Raw genomic sequence first — 16,585 nt, 5'->3', positions numbered from 1 at the left:
TTTTTTTTTTTTTTAGGCAAAGCTGTCTGCTGGAGATGGCAGCCCTTAAACCCTGGAAAGGGTACTGGGAGGGCAGAATTGGAGGTGATCATTTGTGTGTGGGCATACATAAGCATGTTCAAATACAAGAACAGCAACAGAAACTTTTAATACTATTTTTTTAAAATGGCAGAACTTTTCAACTGAATCAAAAATCACATTGTGCACTAGCTATCTCTGTAGCGGAAGAGTCTTAGCTGTGTTACCCTGGCCCTGCCTTCCCCTTTCTCCCTCCTATTGCTTATCAAACTTGCCTGTTGTGTCTCATCTCATATTTAGATTCTAACCTCTGTGAGGCAAAGGTCATTTTTTAAATTTTAAGTGATTTAGGAGCATAGGTCACTCTCAATGCGATTTGTGGTTCTAAGTACATACATGTTTTTGAAAACCTAACATCCAGGCAGAACCCCACAAAATTAGGGTCTCTCGAGACTGAGGTGTCACAGCAAAGTTTGACAGCTTGATATAAGAAAGAGAGGGAAACATAACAGGAAAATGAAGGAGTCTGGCAGTTTCTCCAATTTAAAGATAATTTTCTGTAGAACATATCAGAGGGGTAGCCGTGTTAGTCTGGATCTGTGAAAAGTGACAAAGAATCCTGTGGCACCTTATAGACTAACAGACGCATGCGACTCTGTCACTTTTCTGTAGAACAAAGCTCTTCTCTATTCCTCAGTCCTACTCTTCCATTTTGATACCAGACATGACGACACAACTAGCATCCTTCACAAATATTTAACGGCTTATCAAATTGAAATGCTACCTTCACTTTCCTAGATTTGATCACTCCTGTCAGTTACCTTATGGGTAAGCTTAACTGCCTTTATCTTTTCCACATCAAAAATAAGCCTCCTATTCATAGATTTTAAGCACAGAAGCAACCACTTGATTATCTCACCTCAGTCCCAAGAAAAATCATGGAGCAGGTCCTCAAGGAATCAATTCTGAAGCACTTAGGGGAGAGGAAAGTGATCAGGAACAGTCAGCACGGATTCACCAAGGGCAAGTCATGCTTGACTAACCTAATTGCCTTCTATGAGGAGATAACGGGGTCTGTGGATGAGGGGAAAGCAGTGGATGTGTTATTTCTTGACTTTAGCAAAGCTTTTGATACGGTCTCCCACAGTATTCTTGCCGGCAAGTTAAAGAAGTATGGGCTGGATGATTGGACTATAAGGTGGATAGAAAGCTGGCTAGATTGTCGGGCTCAGTGGGTAGTGATCAATGGCTCCATGTCTAGTTGGCAGCTGGTTTCAAGTGGAGTGCCCCAAGGGTCGGTCCTGGGGCCGTTTTTGTCCAATATCTTCATTAATGATCGTGGACTGCATTCTCAGCAAGTTTGCAGATGACACTAAACTGGGAGGAGTGGTAGAGACGCTGGAGGGTAGGGATAGGATACAGAGGGACCTAGACAAATTAGAGGATTGGGCCAAAAGAAACCTGATGAGGTTCAACAAGGACAAATTCAGAGTCCTGCACTTAGGACAGAAGAATCCCATTCACTGCTACAGACTAGGGACCGAGTGGCTAGGCAGCAGTTCTGCAGAAAAGGACCTAGGGGTTACAGTGGACGAAAAGCTGGATATGAGTCAGCAGCATGCCCTTGTTGCCAAGAAGGGTAACAGCATTTTGGGCTGTATAAGTAGGGGCATTGCCAGCAAATTGAGGGAGGTGATCATTCCCCTCTATTCGACATTGGTAAGGCCTCATCTGGAGTACTGTGTCCAGTTTTGGGCCCCACACTATAAGAAGGATGTGGAAAAATTGGAAAGAGTCCAGTGGAGGGCAACAAACATGATTAGGGGCAGGAGCACATGACTTATAAAGAGAGGCTGAGGGAACTGGGATTGTTTAGTCTGTGGAAGAGAAGAATGAGGGGGGATTTGATAGCTGCTTTCAACTACCTGAAAGGTGGTTCCAAAGAGGATGGATCTAGACTGTTCTCAATGGCAGCAGATGACAGAACAAGGAATAATGGTCTCAAGTTGCAGTGGGGGAGGTTTAGGTTGGATATTAGGCAAAACTTTTTTACTAAGAGTGGTGAAGCACTGGAATGGGTTACCTAGGGAGGTGGTGGAATCTCCTTTCTTAGAGGTTTTTAAGGTTAGGCTTGACAAAGCCCTGGCTGGGATGATTTAGTTGGGAATTGGTCCTGCTTTGAGCAGGGGGTTGGACTAGATGACCTCCTGAGGTCCCTTCCAACCCTGATATTCTATAATCGAGTTTGACTTTCTGTATAACACAGGTCACAGAGTTTCACCCAATTACCCTGTATTGAAGCCAAATTGCTTGTGTTTGGCTAAAATATATCTTCCAGAAATGCATCTAGTTTTGATTTACACACTCCAAGTGATGGAGAATTCTCCACATCCCTGCTTTCCAGTGTTAATTGCCCTCACTGTTAAAAATCTGTGCCTTATTTCTAATTAGAATGTATCTGGCTTTGACTTCTGGCCATTGGTTCTTGTTATGCCATTCTCCACTAAATTAGAGCCCTTTAGTAGCCAGTATTCCTTCATCCATCTCCAAGGCAATGATGTTCTTGCTGAGGAGAGGTGATGACACTATTATAAGAGAAGTCTAACAAGCATTTTGTTCACTTGGACACTGACAACAGAGATTCTACTTACCTTGTTCATGGCCAAAATAAAAGGTAGTTTTGTTTTGTACAGGATACTGAAAGGAGAGAAGAGGAGCAGTCAGAAAAGTCACCTAGACTTCAATAAGACATAGATTAACGCCTTTTCACATTAAGCATGAGACAGATAGGCCTGCACATAAAAACCAAACCCCAAAATTGTGATTTTAGTAGAAAAGGACATTTTACTCTGACCAAATCAAAGTGTAATCTTTCGCTCAGATCATTAAGGACCAAAATATAAAAAGAGGTTATAAGCATCTCTCAGCAGAACAGCAATTGTCCTGTGTGCATGGCTGAGCTTGACTGATGTTTTTCTATTATTTCAGCTCTACTTATTATTAACCTTCCTTTTTTCTTTTTTTTCTATTTTGACTCCGGACTTTTAGCATTGTTGAGATGATATCTGTGGACTGACCTATGACCTCAAAATAAATACAGACCTGCAGATCCAACTGCACATATTTTTGGATCCACGAACTTTGAGGTATAGTTACTAGAAAGGGTAAGTTCTCTGTTTAGGAATACAGAATTTCTAAACTGCATCAGACCTCAGGTTTACCCAGTTTAATATACTGTCTCCAACAGTGGCCAGAACCAGACACTTCAGAGGATGACATAAGAACAGTGCAGTAGGCTTATGTGGAATAATCTATCCCCCATATAAAACTCATCCTCATCTCTAATAGTTAGAGATTGGCTTAAGACCTGAAAAACAAGGTTTAATATTCCTTTCAAAATTTGTATTGTTATAACAAAAATTCTGAATATTCTTATTAGCCATATAAATAACCAATCTCTTTTTGAATTTTGTTAAATTCTTAGTCTCAATGACTTCCTCTAGCAGTAAGCTACACAGCTTGATTACATGTTGCATGCAAAAGTAGCCCTGGAGTGGATATCAGCCAGTTAACCTAAAAGACAAACCAGCCCCCCTAATAAGTCTATGGTTCTCATGTAAGATTTGTTTAGAGTCGTCCTTAATGGAATCTGCTTTGTATTCCAGGTTCAGCAACTTCTGTTTACTGTGGTGGTTTGATTTTTATTTCCATTTTAATGTCTTATTTTCAGTTATTACAAGAAAAACTTTTGTAAAAAGGGGAATCTTGCAACATGTTCAGAAAATGGTGGGTGAGACATTTTTTGTACAAAGTATGCCTTGTGAAGTATCATTCTAAAAGTCTTAATCTGCTAGACATTAATATGTCATTTAATTGTATGTGCTATCATATGTGAAGTTATAAAGTTTGGCTATGTATGTGTTACTAAAACACGCTGTGAGGTTGAAAACACCCACAAGCAGCCTTTCAGGTACAACCGTAAAAAGGCCAAACAATGTTAATGGCTTATTAAGGAAATGCACACAAGCACAATAAAAACCTCTCTGAGATAGCACTACACAATGGGAACTGTTCGACCCAGGTCACAGCAAAAGAGCTTTCCAACAAGTGAATAAAAGATATAACAGGGAAAAAACGACATCATAAAAGGGACCTTGCTCTCCCTACAACACAGCTGAAAATATCGGAGAAATAAAGACTAAAGACTAAACAGGGAGAAGTGATGGTTCCAGGCTAAGAAAGTGTTAGCCTGCGTATAAAAACCTGGAAAACCCAAGCTGCAAAGGGAGGGGCAGATAGCTCAGTGGTTTGAGTATTGGCCTGCTAAACCCAGGGTTAGGGATCTGGGGCAAAATCAGTACGTGGTCCTGCTAGTGAAGGCAAGGGAGCTGGACTCAATGACCTTTCAAGGTCCCTTCCAGGTCTAGGAGATAGGATGTCTCCATTAATTTAAAAAGAGGCCAGAACAGAAACTGAATTTGCATTGAAGAAAACAGGACTCAGTAGAGGGTGCAGCATGCCACAGTGATGTGCTCTCGGTGGCTGCTGTAGCTAAGCAGATGGGATCCTGCACAAACTGAACTTTCCTATATCTGGAACTAAAGAGGAAGACAACATGGAATTTCAAATAGCTCTTCCAGGAAGTGACAAATGTTGTGAACTGCTATAGCTACATACTCCTCCAAGGGGCAAAGATGAAGCATCCTGACAAGATGTCTGTAGATGCAACAATTTCTTTGCCACTTTGTCCAAGATTATCAGTAATACTCAAATATCAAATGACCTTGACAAAAGGCAGAGCAGATGCCTTTAATGAAAGATATACTCAGTATCCTGGCTAGCAAACAAAATATTTCTGCCCTCCCACCATTAGTATAGGACTCTTGCCCTGGCTGTGTTTGCTCTTCATCAACATACTGATCTTGCAGACATTAAGAACTCTCAGACTGCACTGATTTCATCAGACACTCTGGGTATGTTCTCCAGATGTGAGGAAAAGCTCTGTGTAGCTTGAAAGCTTGTCCCTTTCATCAAAAAAAGCTGGCCCAACAAAAGATATTACCTCACCTACCTTGTCTCTCTCATATCCTGGGACCAACACAGATATAACAACACTGCAAACAACTGATTTCACGTAGCACCTCTCAACCTCTCCAAGAGGTCTCAAATACTGGGGAGAGATAGGGGTGTTACTGAGCCTTGTGAAAATCCACAAGGGATTTTTAGCAGTGAGGAGCAGCTGATTATCAGAGTTCTCACAGGTCCCGGTTGAGAAGAATGATTGAATCTGTCAGTGTTGCACTGTTTTCTTTGGGTAAAAATATTGTGAGTGAGATATGAATGGCCAAATCCAATAACTTTGTTCCAATTTAAAGATCTTTTCAAGAAATGTGGGCTCCCTCATTTCTTTGTGAGGATAAGACAGATAGCATTTTGAAAAGAGATATATTCGATTTCTGAACCTACAATTTCTTACCTGCAAGCATACAACATGTTAGACATAAAGGTGATAGGGCTGGTGCTGCGAGATGTGTCCATCACATAAACGACAACTGAAGGAAAAGTGGAAGCCTGAAAGAACAGGATGAAACAAGTTTCAGTTAAGTAAAACATGCCATTCTGCAACCAGTCAGCTTCACTCTGATGTTCTGCAAAAACACACTTACCAATGCCTCAGTGATGATAGTGCCTGAGGCTGACCAGGTGAACACCTCAATCTGTCCTGGTGTATCAATAAGAACATATCTGTGAAGAAGAAAACCCCCACAAACAAAGAAAAAATTAGTCAAAAGTAGGGCAGTCAAGAGATTTAAAAAATTAATTGTGATTAATAGTGAGATTAATCACACAGTTAAACAATGGAATACCATTTATTTACATTTTTTTGGATGTTTTCTACATTTTCAAATATAAATATATATACACACACACACACACTTATCTCACAGAACTGAAAGGGACCCCAAAAAGATCATTGAGTCCAGCCCCCTGCCTTCACTAGCAGGACCAAGTGCTGATTTTGCCCCAGATCCCTTAGTGGCCCCCCTCAAGGATTGAACTCACAACCCTGAATTTAGAAGGCCAATACTCAAACCACTGAGCTATCCCTCCCCTAGAAACACAGCATAGAACAGAGCTTCCTATTAGCCCACGTCCAGACTAACCCGCGGCATCGGCGGGTTAAAATCAATTGCTCGGGGATCGATATATCACGTCTAGTCTGGACGCGATGTATCAATCCCCGAGCGCGCTTACATCGATTCTGGAACTCCATCAACCCGAACGGAGTTCCGGAATCGACACGGAGAGCCGCGGACATCGATGCCGCGCCGTCTGGACGGGTGAGTACCTCGATTTTAGAAATTCGACTTCAGCTACGTTATTCACGTAGCTGAAGTTGCGTATCTAAAATCGATTTTAATACCCTAGTCTGGACGTGGCCTTACAGACATCAGTGACTTTCAGCCAAGTTCATCTTGGAAATCCTGGCCCAGACACCCTGGATTCCCTCTCTTCCAGTTCCCCCAAGCAGACTGCCAGCCTCCAGCCCCTCCTCCTTCTCTCGCTTTCCAGGCTAAAGGTGTCATCTGGATGCACCCCCATCTTGGGTCTCAGGTTAAATAGCTGCAAATAGCTGGGCAGTCTCACCTGCCCTGAGGGCCTCAGCAAAATCACACACCCAATTACCACCACCTAAGTATTGGTGGAGTACACAGGAAAACTAAGGTACGGTCCTAGTGTGTGTAAGACTCACATGCAACATGGCAAGGTGAAAAAAAAAAAAAAATAAAAAAACCCCACTTCATCACACCATGGAACAATGAGATTGGGAAACCTGAATCATGTGATGCTGTGCCTGCCCCATGAGGCATTGCAAACCCTTTCCAAAGCACCCTGCACAGTGGGATAGCTACCACAATGCACTGCTCTTTGCCTTTGCAAGAGCTGCTAATGTGGATGCGCTCCAGCGTCACAAGGAGCACAGCATGGACATGCAACAGTGGTTTAATTCCAGTGTTTTAATAAAAGCAGTGTAATTTGTGGCGCGAGAAGCTTGCCATTGTAGATATACCCTTAGGCAAGCACCAGAAAATCTCCTTCACTGAAGGTGCCAGCAAAAGGTCATTACTGTTCTCTGCAGATTACATTTAAATGATAAAGTCAAAAGCATCGACATAACAGCTACTTAGACCAGGGGTCTCAAAAACGCAGCCTACAGGTTGCACGTGGCCCATGGGGCTATTTCCTGCAGCCCGCCTGTCATAACTTTCCTACTCAGATCTGAACCTTAGAGTTCAGAACATGAGAAGCTAGCATGAAACCTCCAAACTTAATTACCAGCTTGGATCTGATATCACTGCCACCAGCCAGAAAATTCCAGTGTCTGGCTCACTCTGGTCTCCCCAAAACCTTCCCTGGGGGACCCCAAGACTCAGATGCCCTGAGTCTCACCACAAAGGGAAATAACCCACTTCCCTTCCTCCTCTTTACCTCCTCCCAGATTTCCCCGCCCTGGGTACTCTAGGATATTCCCTGCTTCAAGTCCTTGAAACACAAGTACCGAGAGATCAAATCTCTCTCTCCCCTCACCCAGAGAGTATGCAAAGTCAGGCTTAGTAAATCTAACACAAAGAGATTTTCCCCCTCCCTTCGTTCCTTAGCCTTAACCAGTGAAAAAACTCAAACAGGTCTTAAAAAGAAAGCTTTATATAAAAAGAAAGAAAAAGACATAAAAATGGTCTCTGTATCAAGATGACAATATACAGGGTCAAATGCTTAAAAGAAAAAATGAATAAACAGCCTTATCCAAAAAGAATACAATTTAAAACATTCCAGCAACTACACACATGTAAATACAAAAAAACAATATAAACCTATTGTCTTACTATCCTTGTAATTACAACTTGGAAATAGAAGATTAGAAAGCCTGGAGATAGAGAGATCACTCTCAGAGCCGAGACGGCCACCAAACCAAGACAAAGAACACCCACCCAAAAACTTCCCTCCCTTGACATTTGAAAAATCTTGTTTTCTGATTGGTCCTCTGGTCAGGTGTTTGGTTCCCTTTGTTAACCCTTTACAGGTAAAAGAACATTAACCCTTAACTATCTGTTTATGACACCGCCAAAAGGCCCGCATCCACCCCCCTGGCCTACCTCCAGCCCAGGGGTGGGCAAACTACACCCGCAGGATTGCGCCCCCTCGAGCCCCAAGCTGCTCCCTGAAGCAGTTGGCATCATGTCCCTGCGGCCGGGGGGGGTGGGGGGAGGCGGAGAGCAGAGGGCTCCGTCCATGTGTTGCCCTGGTTCCAGGCATGCCCCCGCAGCTCCCACTGACCAGGAACTGACCAGGAACGGGGAACTGCGGCCAATGGGAGCTTTGGGGGAGGTACCTGGAGGTGTGGTAAGCAGTGTGCAGAGCCCTGCATCCCCCTCCCCCAGCGGCCACAGGGACATGGTTCCAGCTACTTCCCGGAGCGCAGTGGGGCCGGGGCTGGGGCCAGCAGCCTGCCCTGGCCACAGCATGCGCCGCTGCCACCTCGGAACCCTCCTGCACCCCGCACCTCAGCTCTCTGCCCTGAGCCCCCTGCTGCACCTCATACCCTTCTGCACCCCAACCCTGTGCCCCCTTCTGCACCCCACACCCCAACCCCGTGCCCTGAGCCCCCTTCTGCACCCCACACCCCAACCCCGTGACCTGAGCCCCCTTCTGTACCCCACACCCCAACCCCGTGACCTGAGCCCCCTTCTGTACCCCAACTCCCTGCCTGCACCTCAACCCCCTGCCGCATCCCACACTCCTTTTCACCCCAACTCCCTGCCCTGAGCCCCTGGCTGAACCCAAACCCCCTGCTGCACCCCAACTCCCTGCCCTGAGCCCCCTGCTGCTCCCCACACCCCTTCTGCACCCTGAGCCTCCTGCCTGCACCTCGCCTTTCTGCCATACCCCTCATGCACCATCTGGGGGCAGGGAGGGGGCAGAGTTGGGTGGGGACTTCAGAGAAGGGGTTGGAATGGAGGCAGGGAAGGGGTGGGAAGAGGCAGGGCCTCATGGAAGGGGTGGGGTGGGGGCAGGGCCAGGGGCAGCAAGGTGGGAGGGTGTCAGTGATGCAGCCCTCAGGCCAATGAACTAGCCTTATGTGGCCCTCATGGTCATTTGAGTTTGAGACCCCTGACTTGGACTGCAAGCTCTTTAGAACAAACACAGGGAATCAGTTTTTACACATCACATAGAACAATGGGGCTTATATGAATTGTATTAAGGGAGCTTTGCAATCAACAGACCCATCCTCTAACAACTTCAAAACTGTTAGCATTTGGACTATATCACAAAGGACATTAATTTAATTATCCATCAAATTCCAAGTATTCTGTTTAGATATCGTCAATATTGAGGGTAAGGGAAAAACCAACAAGCAGGTGGCACTGAACTCCCCTCCCACCCCTCTCCCCCTATGAAACTTACAGAACAAAAACAGATAAAATCACCAGTCTTGTATTGGGAAAGCACAAGAGAGGTGTGAGACCAGGAGAATGAGTCTCCAAATTATTCTGTCCTAGTTACTGGAAGCTTGTGGTTCTGCTTCCAGCTGTAGCTCTTTTCTCAAGCACCACACACCTAAGTAGCAGACAGTTCCTACACCTGGATATATACAAATCTTTCCCAGCACAAGACTAGTAATTTCAGACAGCTTTGCTCAAGTAAAGACCCTGTACTGGAACTCTTTCAAGTGGCTTTCCTAGAGGGATTTCAGAATAGTATATTCTTCTGGAATTACTCACTGAGATGTGTTCTGTCGCTTTTCAATAAACTTCATCACCTGATTGGAAAGAAAAGGAATCAATAATAGGTTTTTTATTTAGATCCAGTACAAAGCAAAGACTATGCTCTTTATTAAGAGATAAGCTTTAACTTCAAATTAATTTTTTTTTTTTTACTATATATGTACACTAAGGAATGCTAACGTTAAAAACCCAAGCATTTAAAAAATACAGAAATTAACTGTTAAGAGAAATTGGGTAAGTACTCAATCATTGCATATAATAAAGTCAACCTTAACTCTGCCCATATCCTGATTAGAGAAATTATACAAGGAAGGCAATAATTTCCCACTCTTCATTAAGAGTCTCATCTTGTGTGATGTGGTTTGGTTCAATGCCTCATCAAAGGTCCTCAGCATTTCACTAGATCAGGCCCTGTGATTCCAGATGGAAGCCAGTTTTCAAGTGTCACTAGATAGAGCTAGCAAGTCTCCATATACGAGCCTCAGATGCCCAGAAATCAGAGCACATACTTGAAAAGGACAGAAATCAGAACGTGTCAAAGCAGAACACATAATATCAAAGACAAGTATGCATGAAAAATTACACAATTGATGTTCTGTGGTGCACATTTTCTATACTCTACACACAACGAGAAGCTGGCATCTCTACAGGAGTAGAGCTAAGGCAGACTGGCTACTTTACCATGGAACCTCCACATTTTCAAAAGTTTTGTTTTTTTGTATCTTTAGTCTTAACTCTGAATATCCTGGGTTTCTAAATGTTAGAGTCAGAATGTACCCAACGTTCTGGAAAGGTAATAAACTCAAACCACTGATATATGCCTGCAAACTTAACTTCATCTTAACAAGTTCATTGTGATATAGCAACATCGTAAATATCTAACTTAAAGGTAGTATTTTGTTGGTGGTTAAAAAAAAATTCAAGGCTTAGAAGTGCCACCCTATCCTGGTTCCTGCTAGACCACACAATACTACGAAGCTAATGAGCTGCAGTATCCCCAATTTTCCCATGCTTCATATTGCTTTGTAGAATTTATATACAAACAGCAGTGTTCTCATTTGTCCTCTGTTTTTCTTACTCTGCATAGAATTTATGAAGTACTTGTCAAACCATTCAAACTTTGTAAGGCAACTATCTCTTTACTAAATAAAGACAATTCTTGTTTTATTAGCCTATGTTCCAGATATTAATCATGTTTAACTGTATTACTGTAAATATTCAAAATTTCACATTGTTTCAGCTACAGGATTCAAAGAGTCTTCAAGGAAAATTTTGAAAATGGTAGAATTTTTAAGCAAACTTAAATATGGTTAGGTGAATTGCCTTCAAACATCCAAAAAATAATTTTAAAAGGGAGCAAGCACAAAAATACATCTCCCAGGTAAAGTTACAAGATAAGAGAACACAGGGCTTAGATTGTCTGCTACTCTGCGTTTGTACAATGCCTAGCATTATGAGCTCCGATTCTTGGTTAGTACTTTGGCGCTACCATAATAAACATGATTAATGATAACCATAATCACCACCATAATAATCAGGGGATATGGCTGCAAATGCAACTATTCTCTCTCCATAACGTTTTCCCCTTCCACTTTAAACCAGGGCATCAAAAGTTAGGGAGAAACACATTGCTGCCAGTATTGCTGCTTTCTATTTGCCAAGTGGGGCAGCGAGAGGTGTTATTTGTTTGTGCCCTTCCACTCTGTATCCCTGAGACATTTTACTCTCACAGCAGCAAATCCCTGGATCAAACTCGATTTAACATTACTCAATTTACTAGATATGTGGTTCAATATAGCAGACTGCACTTGCCCTGCCTCAAAGCGATTAATTCTTACTGTAGCTTCTAACTTTTCTTGTCAGTGAAAATATGCCCTCTGCAATTCCACATGTGGAAGTATGTGAAAATGGCTTTTAAGTTACATGCTGCCTCTTACTAAGATACAGCACAGCCTCATATAATAAGCACAAAGAGCTTGGTACCTGATCAAATCTTGTGGCAAAGAGATTGAGAGAAGTCACTATTCCACCATTTGGGCCCAGACCATATCTGGACACACAGCTCAGGAAAGCAGGTTACAGAAATGTTAATAGGTTTTTTTTTCCCAACCTGGTACTACTTGCTTGTTTACATAGGTGTCTAGCATACTCTTGAACTAACAGTAACAAGTAAATTTAAGGTTTTGCATGCCAGTAATACATTTTAACATTTTTAGAAGGTCTCTTTCTATAAAAGTCTATAATATATAACTAAACTATTCTTGTATGTAAAGTAAATAAGGTTTTTAAAATGTTTAAGAAGCTTCATTTAAAATTAAATTAAAATGTACAGCCCCCGGACCGGTTGCCAGGACCTGGGCAGTGTGAGTGCCACTGAAAATCAGCTCGCGTGCCGCCTTAGGCACACGTGCCACAGATTGCCTACCCCTAGCCTACATCCTCTGGTGTTCCACAGGTTGACTGTGTGTTGTGTGAAAAAAATACTTCCTCTTGTTTGTTTTAAACCTGCTGCCTATTAATTTCACTTGGTGACCCTTGTTCTTGGGTTACGAGAAGCAGCAAATAACACTTCCTTATTTACTTTCTCCATACCAGTCATGATTTTATAGACATCTATCATATCCTCCCTTACTCATCTCTTTTCCAAGATGAAAAGTCCCATTCTTATTAATCTCTCTCATATAGAAGCTGTTCCATACCCCTTATAATTTTTGTTGTCTTTTTCTGAATCTATTCCATCACAGGAGCAGCCAACAAGCAAACCAAAGCCCTTGTTTTCCAACCCACTCAGGCCAGCCAGTATCCTGGCTTAAATTCTCACGGTCTCTGGCTACATTTTACCCATGAGCAACCTCAAACCCCTACCCTCTCTGTTTTCGCCATTGTACAGAGATGGTAGTCTGTAGGAGTTGAGTATGAAGAGGTGATCTTAAGCAAAGGAAAAGGATACTGTTTCATGACTTCTTTGTACTTCACTGTGTCTCTGATATCTAAAAAAGAATAAAGTGATAAAGTCACAACTGAATAAATTATAGTAATTTGATGAGCGGGGAAAGACAGCTCCCCAGGTGTAAGAATTCCCCCTACCCTCCCTGCCTCAATGAAGGAAGCCAGTACATGTGGGACTAGTTTCATAAAAGACTTTAATGCTTCATCAACACTAGCCACCCTCACCATACCTGCAAAACATCAGATCGATACACGAGACCTTCAAATAGTTTACATGTTTGACAATCACTGTTTGGATTAGGTTTGCTATCAGCAGGGCTGGATCCAGATACAATGGTGAACAAAACATGTGCATTTATCTGAACAGTGAGGGATCCAACACTCTTGAGAGCTGTAAAGCGGGGTTCTCAAACTTCATTGCACCGTAACCCCCTTCTGACAACAAAAACTACTACATAACACCAAGAGAAGGAACTAAAGCTTGAGTCTAACCAAGCTCCACCCAGAGGTTTCAGCCCCAGACAAGGGAACTGTAACCTGAGACCCAGTGCCCAGGGCTGAAGTATTCGAGTTTTGGCTTCAGCCCCGGGCAGTAGGGCTTGGGTTTCGGCTTTAGCCCTGGACCCCAGAAAGTCTACGCCAGTCCTGTTAACCCCATTAAAACAGGGTCCTGACCCACAGTTTGTGGAAAGCAACAATTTGTATTTCTCTATTGCACTGTTCACTTGTAATCCTCTAAATACGCCCGTCATCTAGCACTGCAAACCCTTTGCTATCAACGCTCCCTCCCTTTGCCCACTGTGTTTCTCACTCTCTTTTTCTAACCTCTCTTTTCATTTTTCAGCCAGCCATCATCCACTCCCTGTACTCTCCTGTTCACATTCTTTTGTTACCACAATATCATCTCTTCCCCATTTCACAGAAATATAGGAATTACCAGGATGGATCAGACCAGTAGTTTATTTTAGTCCAGTCACGCACATCTGCCTGTAGTCAATGCCACATACTTTACAGAAAGATACACAACACCCCATAGTTGACAGTTATGGAATAATATGCACAGGGGGAAGTTTCTTCCTAACCTCAGGCAGCTGGTGGTTGTTTTATGCACTGAAGATGGAAGTTTCTATCACTTTTTAGTCCTAGTGCGATTTTGAATGTGCAAATTATTCATATAGATATAATCCTTTTTTGAATTAATCATAATCTATTAAACTCTTTGACACGAAATATTTGAGGCTATGTACTGTGCAGAAAGTAAAAATTAAACTCCAAGAGCCACCCAAAAATTTACTTTTTAAATAAGTGAATATGATACAACACAATCCGTCAAGACACAACTATCTAAGCAGCCACTTGCTTTCACTGGAATCATGGGCATCCTTCCCCCACTCACCTACACTTTACTTTTTTTCCTTTAATGACTTATGCGGTTTCTTTAGTTCATTTAAGTCTATTTAGATTTTAAATTCTTCAGGCCAGCAACATCTGTTATATCTGGGTTCTGAGTGCTATGGAAACAACATCTAGTCCATATGCCTAAAACAGAACATGGCTGTTCCCAGTGATTAAAAGAGACTGAAATAGAAGGGAGAGCTGATATGTAGTATTCCCTTACTCAAACCAGGAAAAGGAAGTCAGAAAACTTCACTCCCTTACACTGTAGAGGGCAACCTGGGATTAAAATATCCTCCAATGCTCTGTTTAGTCCAATCTGAATATCATAAATGAAGGGCATAACAAATTCTCATCAAGTACTTCTTGATATGAAGTTCATATTTTTTGCTTTTCCAGTTTCAAAGTTGAAAATCTTGCTCACTCATTTGTCCCCTTCTGCAATTCCTTCCACGCCATCCCTTAAAAATAGAATGCTCTTCTCTGAACTATTTTTAAAGAGTATTAGTCTTGTCCTTCAGCTTCCTCTGTCAAGACTCCTTCTGTGAGTCACAAAGGAAGTCACAACTTGAAAATGGCTAGACTAAGTGGCAACTGCCAAAAAGTGGTGGGGAGAGATAGCTCCGGGGTTGGAGCATTGGCCTGCTAAACTCAGGGTTGTGAGTTCAATCCTTGAGGGGGCCACTTAGGGATCTGTGGCAAAAATCAGTACTTGGTCCTGCTACTGAAGGCAGGGGGTTGGACTTGATGACCTTTCAAGGTCCCTTCCAGTTCTAGGGCAATTATTACTTATTTATAGCTAATATTTATAAATAAAAGAGAAAGCTTTCAAATGCTTCAGAACCACCTCATATTACTACTACTCTTAGCCTTCATTCCTCATTCGCTCCATTGTTTGTTGCAACTTCTTCCAAATTAGAAGCAAACTTTCCAAATCAGGGGCTGTTTACCTGAGCATCTGTACCATGCCCAGAACAATGGGACTCCAATCCTAACTAGAGTCTTTAGTTGCTAATACAATGTAAAAAATAAACCAACTCTTTTCTCCCTAGTTACGCCCTGTTAGCCTACTCTAAATAAATCCCCAGGTTAGAATTCAGACTCTTCCAACAGAAGAAGCAACCCTATCTCCTAGAACTGGAAGGGACCTTGAAAGGTCATCAAGTCCAGCCCCCTGCCTTCACTAGCAGGACCAAGTACTGATTTTTGCTCCTGATTGCCCTCTCAAGGATTGAACTCACAACCCTGGGTTTAACAGGCCAATGCTCAAACCACTGAGCTATCCCTCCCACCCAGTCAACCAACTACTTCACAGCATCTAACTTCCCATTTCTGAACAAAGCTATACAAAAATTACAAAAGTATTGCAAATACAGTGAATTACACATCTAGTAAATTTTGTATCTATGTTTTTAACTAGCAAACTCAGTATTCATCACAACCTGCCTACAACCCAGAGCCCTCTCAATTGGACAAGGCACACAGACAGCACTACTAGATAAATCTTTCATGGGTAAGGAAAGAGAGAAAGCGCTCATTCTGCTCAACCCTCCACTGCATGTGACATTATGAACTGCGAGGTGCTAGACTCGCCTTAGAAACGTCACTGGGATGAACAAATAGGCTCAGTAGTCAGAGGAGTCTGTATATTAAGCCAGCAATTATTAGCCCTGACTCAGCACTTTCTATAACAGGGTTGCATGAAAGGGCATCAGCAGAGATTCACAAAAGCGCATCTGCCGCACGGGCCGGAGAGCGCGCGCAGCGCGAGCTACTCACCGATGTTGGCTGGAAAGGGGAGCTCGCGCACAGCCGGGTCCAGGTTGATGACGTAGGGCGGGGAATTCTGGCTGTGCAAATGAGCAGTGAGCCTCTGAGGAGAAGAGGGAGAAAGTGAAGGAAAGGAGGAGACCTCGCTTCCCCTCTCCCCGCAGACACCTGCCCCCCGGGCCCGAGAGGGGGCCCCTCCCCCGGGTCTAATCTCATCACCTGCACCAGGGTGGTTTTCCCAGAGCCCGCCATGCCCAGCACCAGCACGCACACCGGCGGGGCCGAAGACTCGGAGCCAGCTCCTGCCAGCACCCCCTCTGCAGCCGCCGCCATCTTGTAATGCCCCTTCCGCTTCCGGAGCAGATCGAAAAGCGCTTCCGGTCAGGAGCGGAGTGTAAGCGCCGGGGCGGGATTCGGGAGAGAAAGCGACTCGCTCCCGGGCTGGCTCCCCCGCCGCCCCCCAGCGCGGCATCGTGTCCTCTCCCAGCCCACAGGCCTTCTCCCAGGAGCGTCCCGGCGCGGCCACCCCTGTCGCCTCCCAGCGCCGCACGTGCGGTGGGCAGCAGGGTCCTGACCGCCCTTTGGAAGGGATGTGGCCGTGCGGGAGCAGGCAGCGCGACGAGTGTGCGTGTCTTGGGGGTGGGGTAACCCATCCAGTGGGTGCACGA

At 43.7% G+C, this 16,585-nt stretch overlaps 1 protein-coding gene across 3 annotated transcripts in view; it reads right to left on the bottom strand.

The window, feature by feature from the left end:
- Positions 1 to 16,279, bottom strand: part of GPN1 (GPN-loop GTPase 1) — a 73,973-nt gene extending 57,694 nt beyond the window's left edge. The window contains exons 1-8 of one of the 3 annotated variants that reach the window (XM_050951118.1): positions 16,137 to 16,279; positions 15,927 to 16,020; positions 12,754 to 12,793; positions 11,787 to 11,853; positions 9,801 to 9,838; positions 5,685 to 5,763; positions 5,495 to 5,589; positions 2,670 to 2,715 (exon numbers count right to left, since the gene is read on the bottom strand). In XM_050951118.1, the coding sequence (XP_050807075.1) occupies positions 2,670 to 2,715; positions 5,495 to 5,589; positions 5,685 to 5,763; positions 9,801 to 9,838; positions 11,787 to 11,853; positions 12,754 to 12,793; positions 15,927 to 16,020; positions 16,137 to 16,250 (573 nt within the window). In that variant the 5' untranslated portion in view covers positions 16,251 to 16,279. The remainder of the gene's footprint in view (positions 1 to 2,669; positions 2,716 to 5,494; positions 5,590 to 5,684; positions 5,764 to 9,800; positions 9,839 to 11,786; positions 11,854 to 12,753; positions 12,794 to 15,926; positions 16,021 to 16,136) is intronic. The other 2 variants (XM_050951119.1, XM_050951120.1) reach the window with 2 other exon arrangements.
- Positions 16,280 to 16,585: the final 306 nt, after the last annotated feature.

The sequence above is a fragment of the Gopherus flavomarginatus genome, chromosome 4 (assembly GCF_025201925.1).
Source record: "Gopherus flavomarginatus isolate rGopFla2 chromosome 4, rGopFla2.mat.asm, whole genome shotgun sequence".
NCBI lineage: Eukaryota > Metazoa > Chordata > Testudines > Testudinidae > Gopherus > Gopherus flavomarginatus.
The sequence above is the reverse complement of the archived record's forward strand: the minus strand, read 5'-3'. Positions and strand labels throughout refer to the sequence as shown.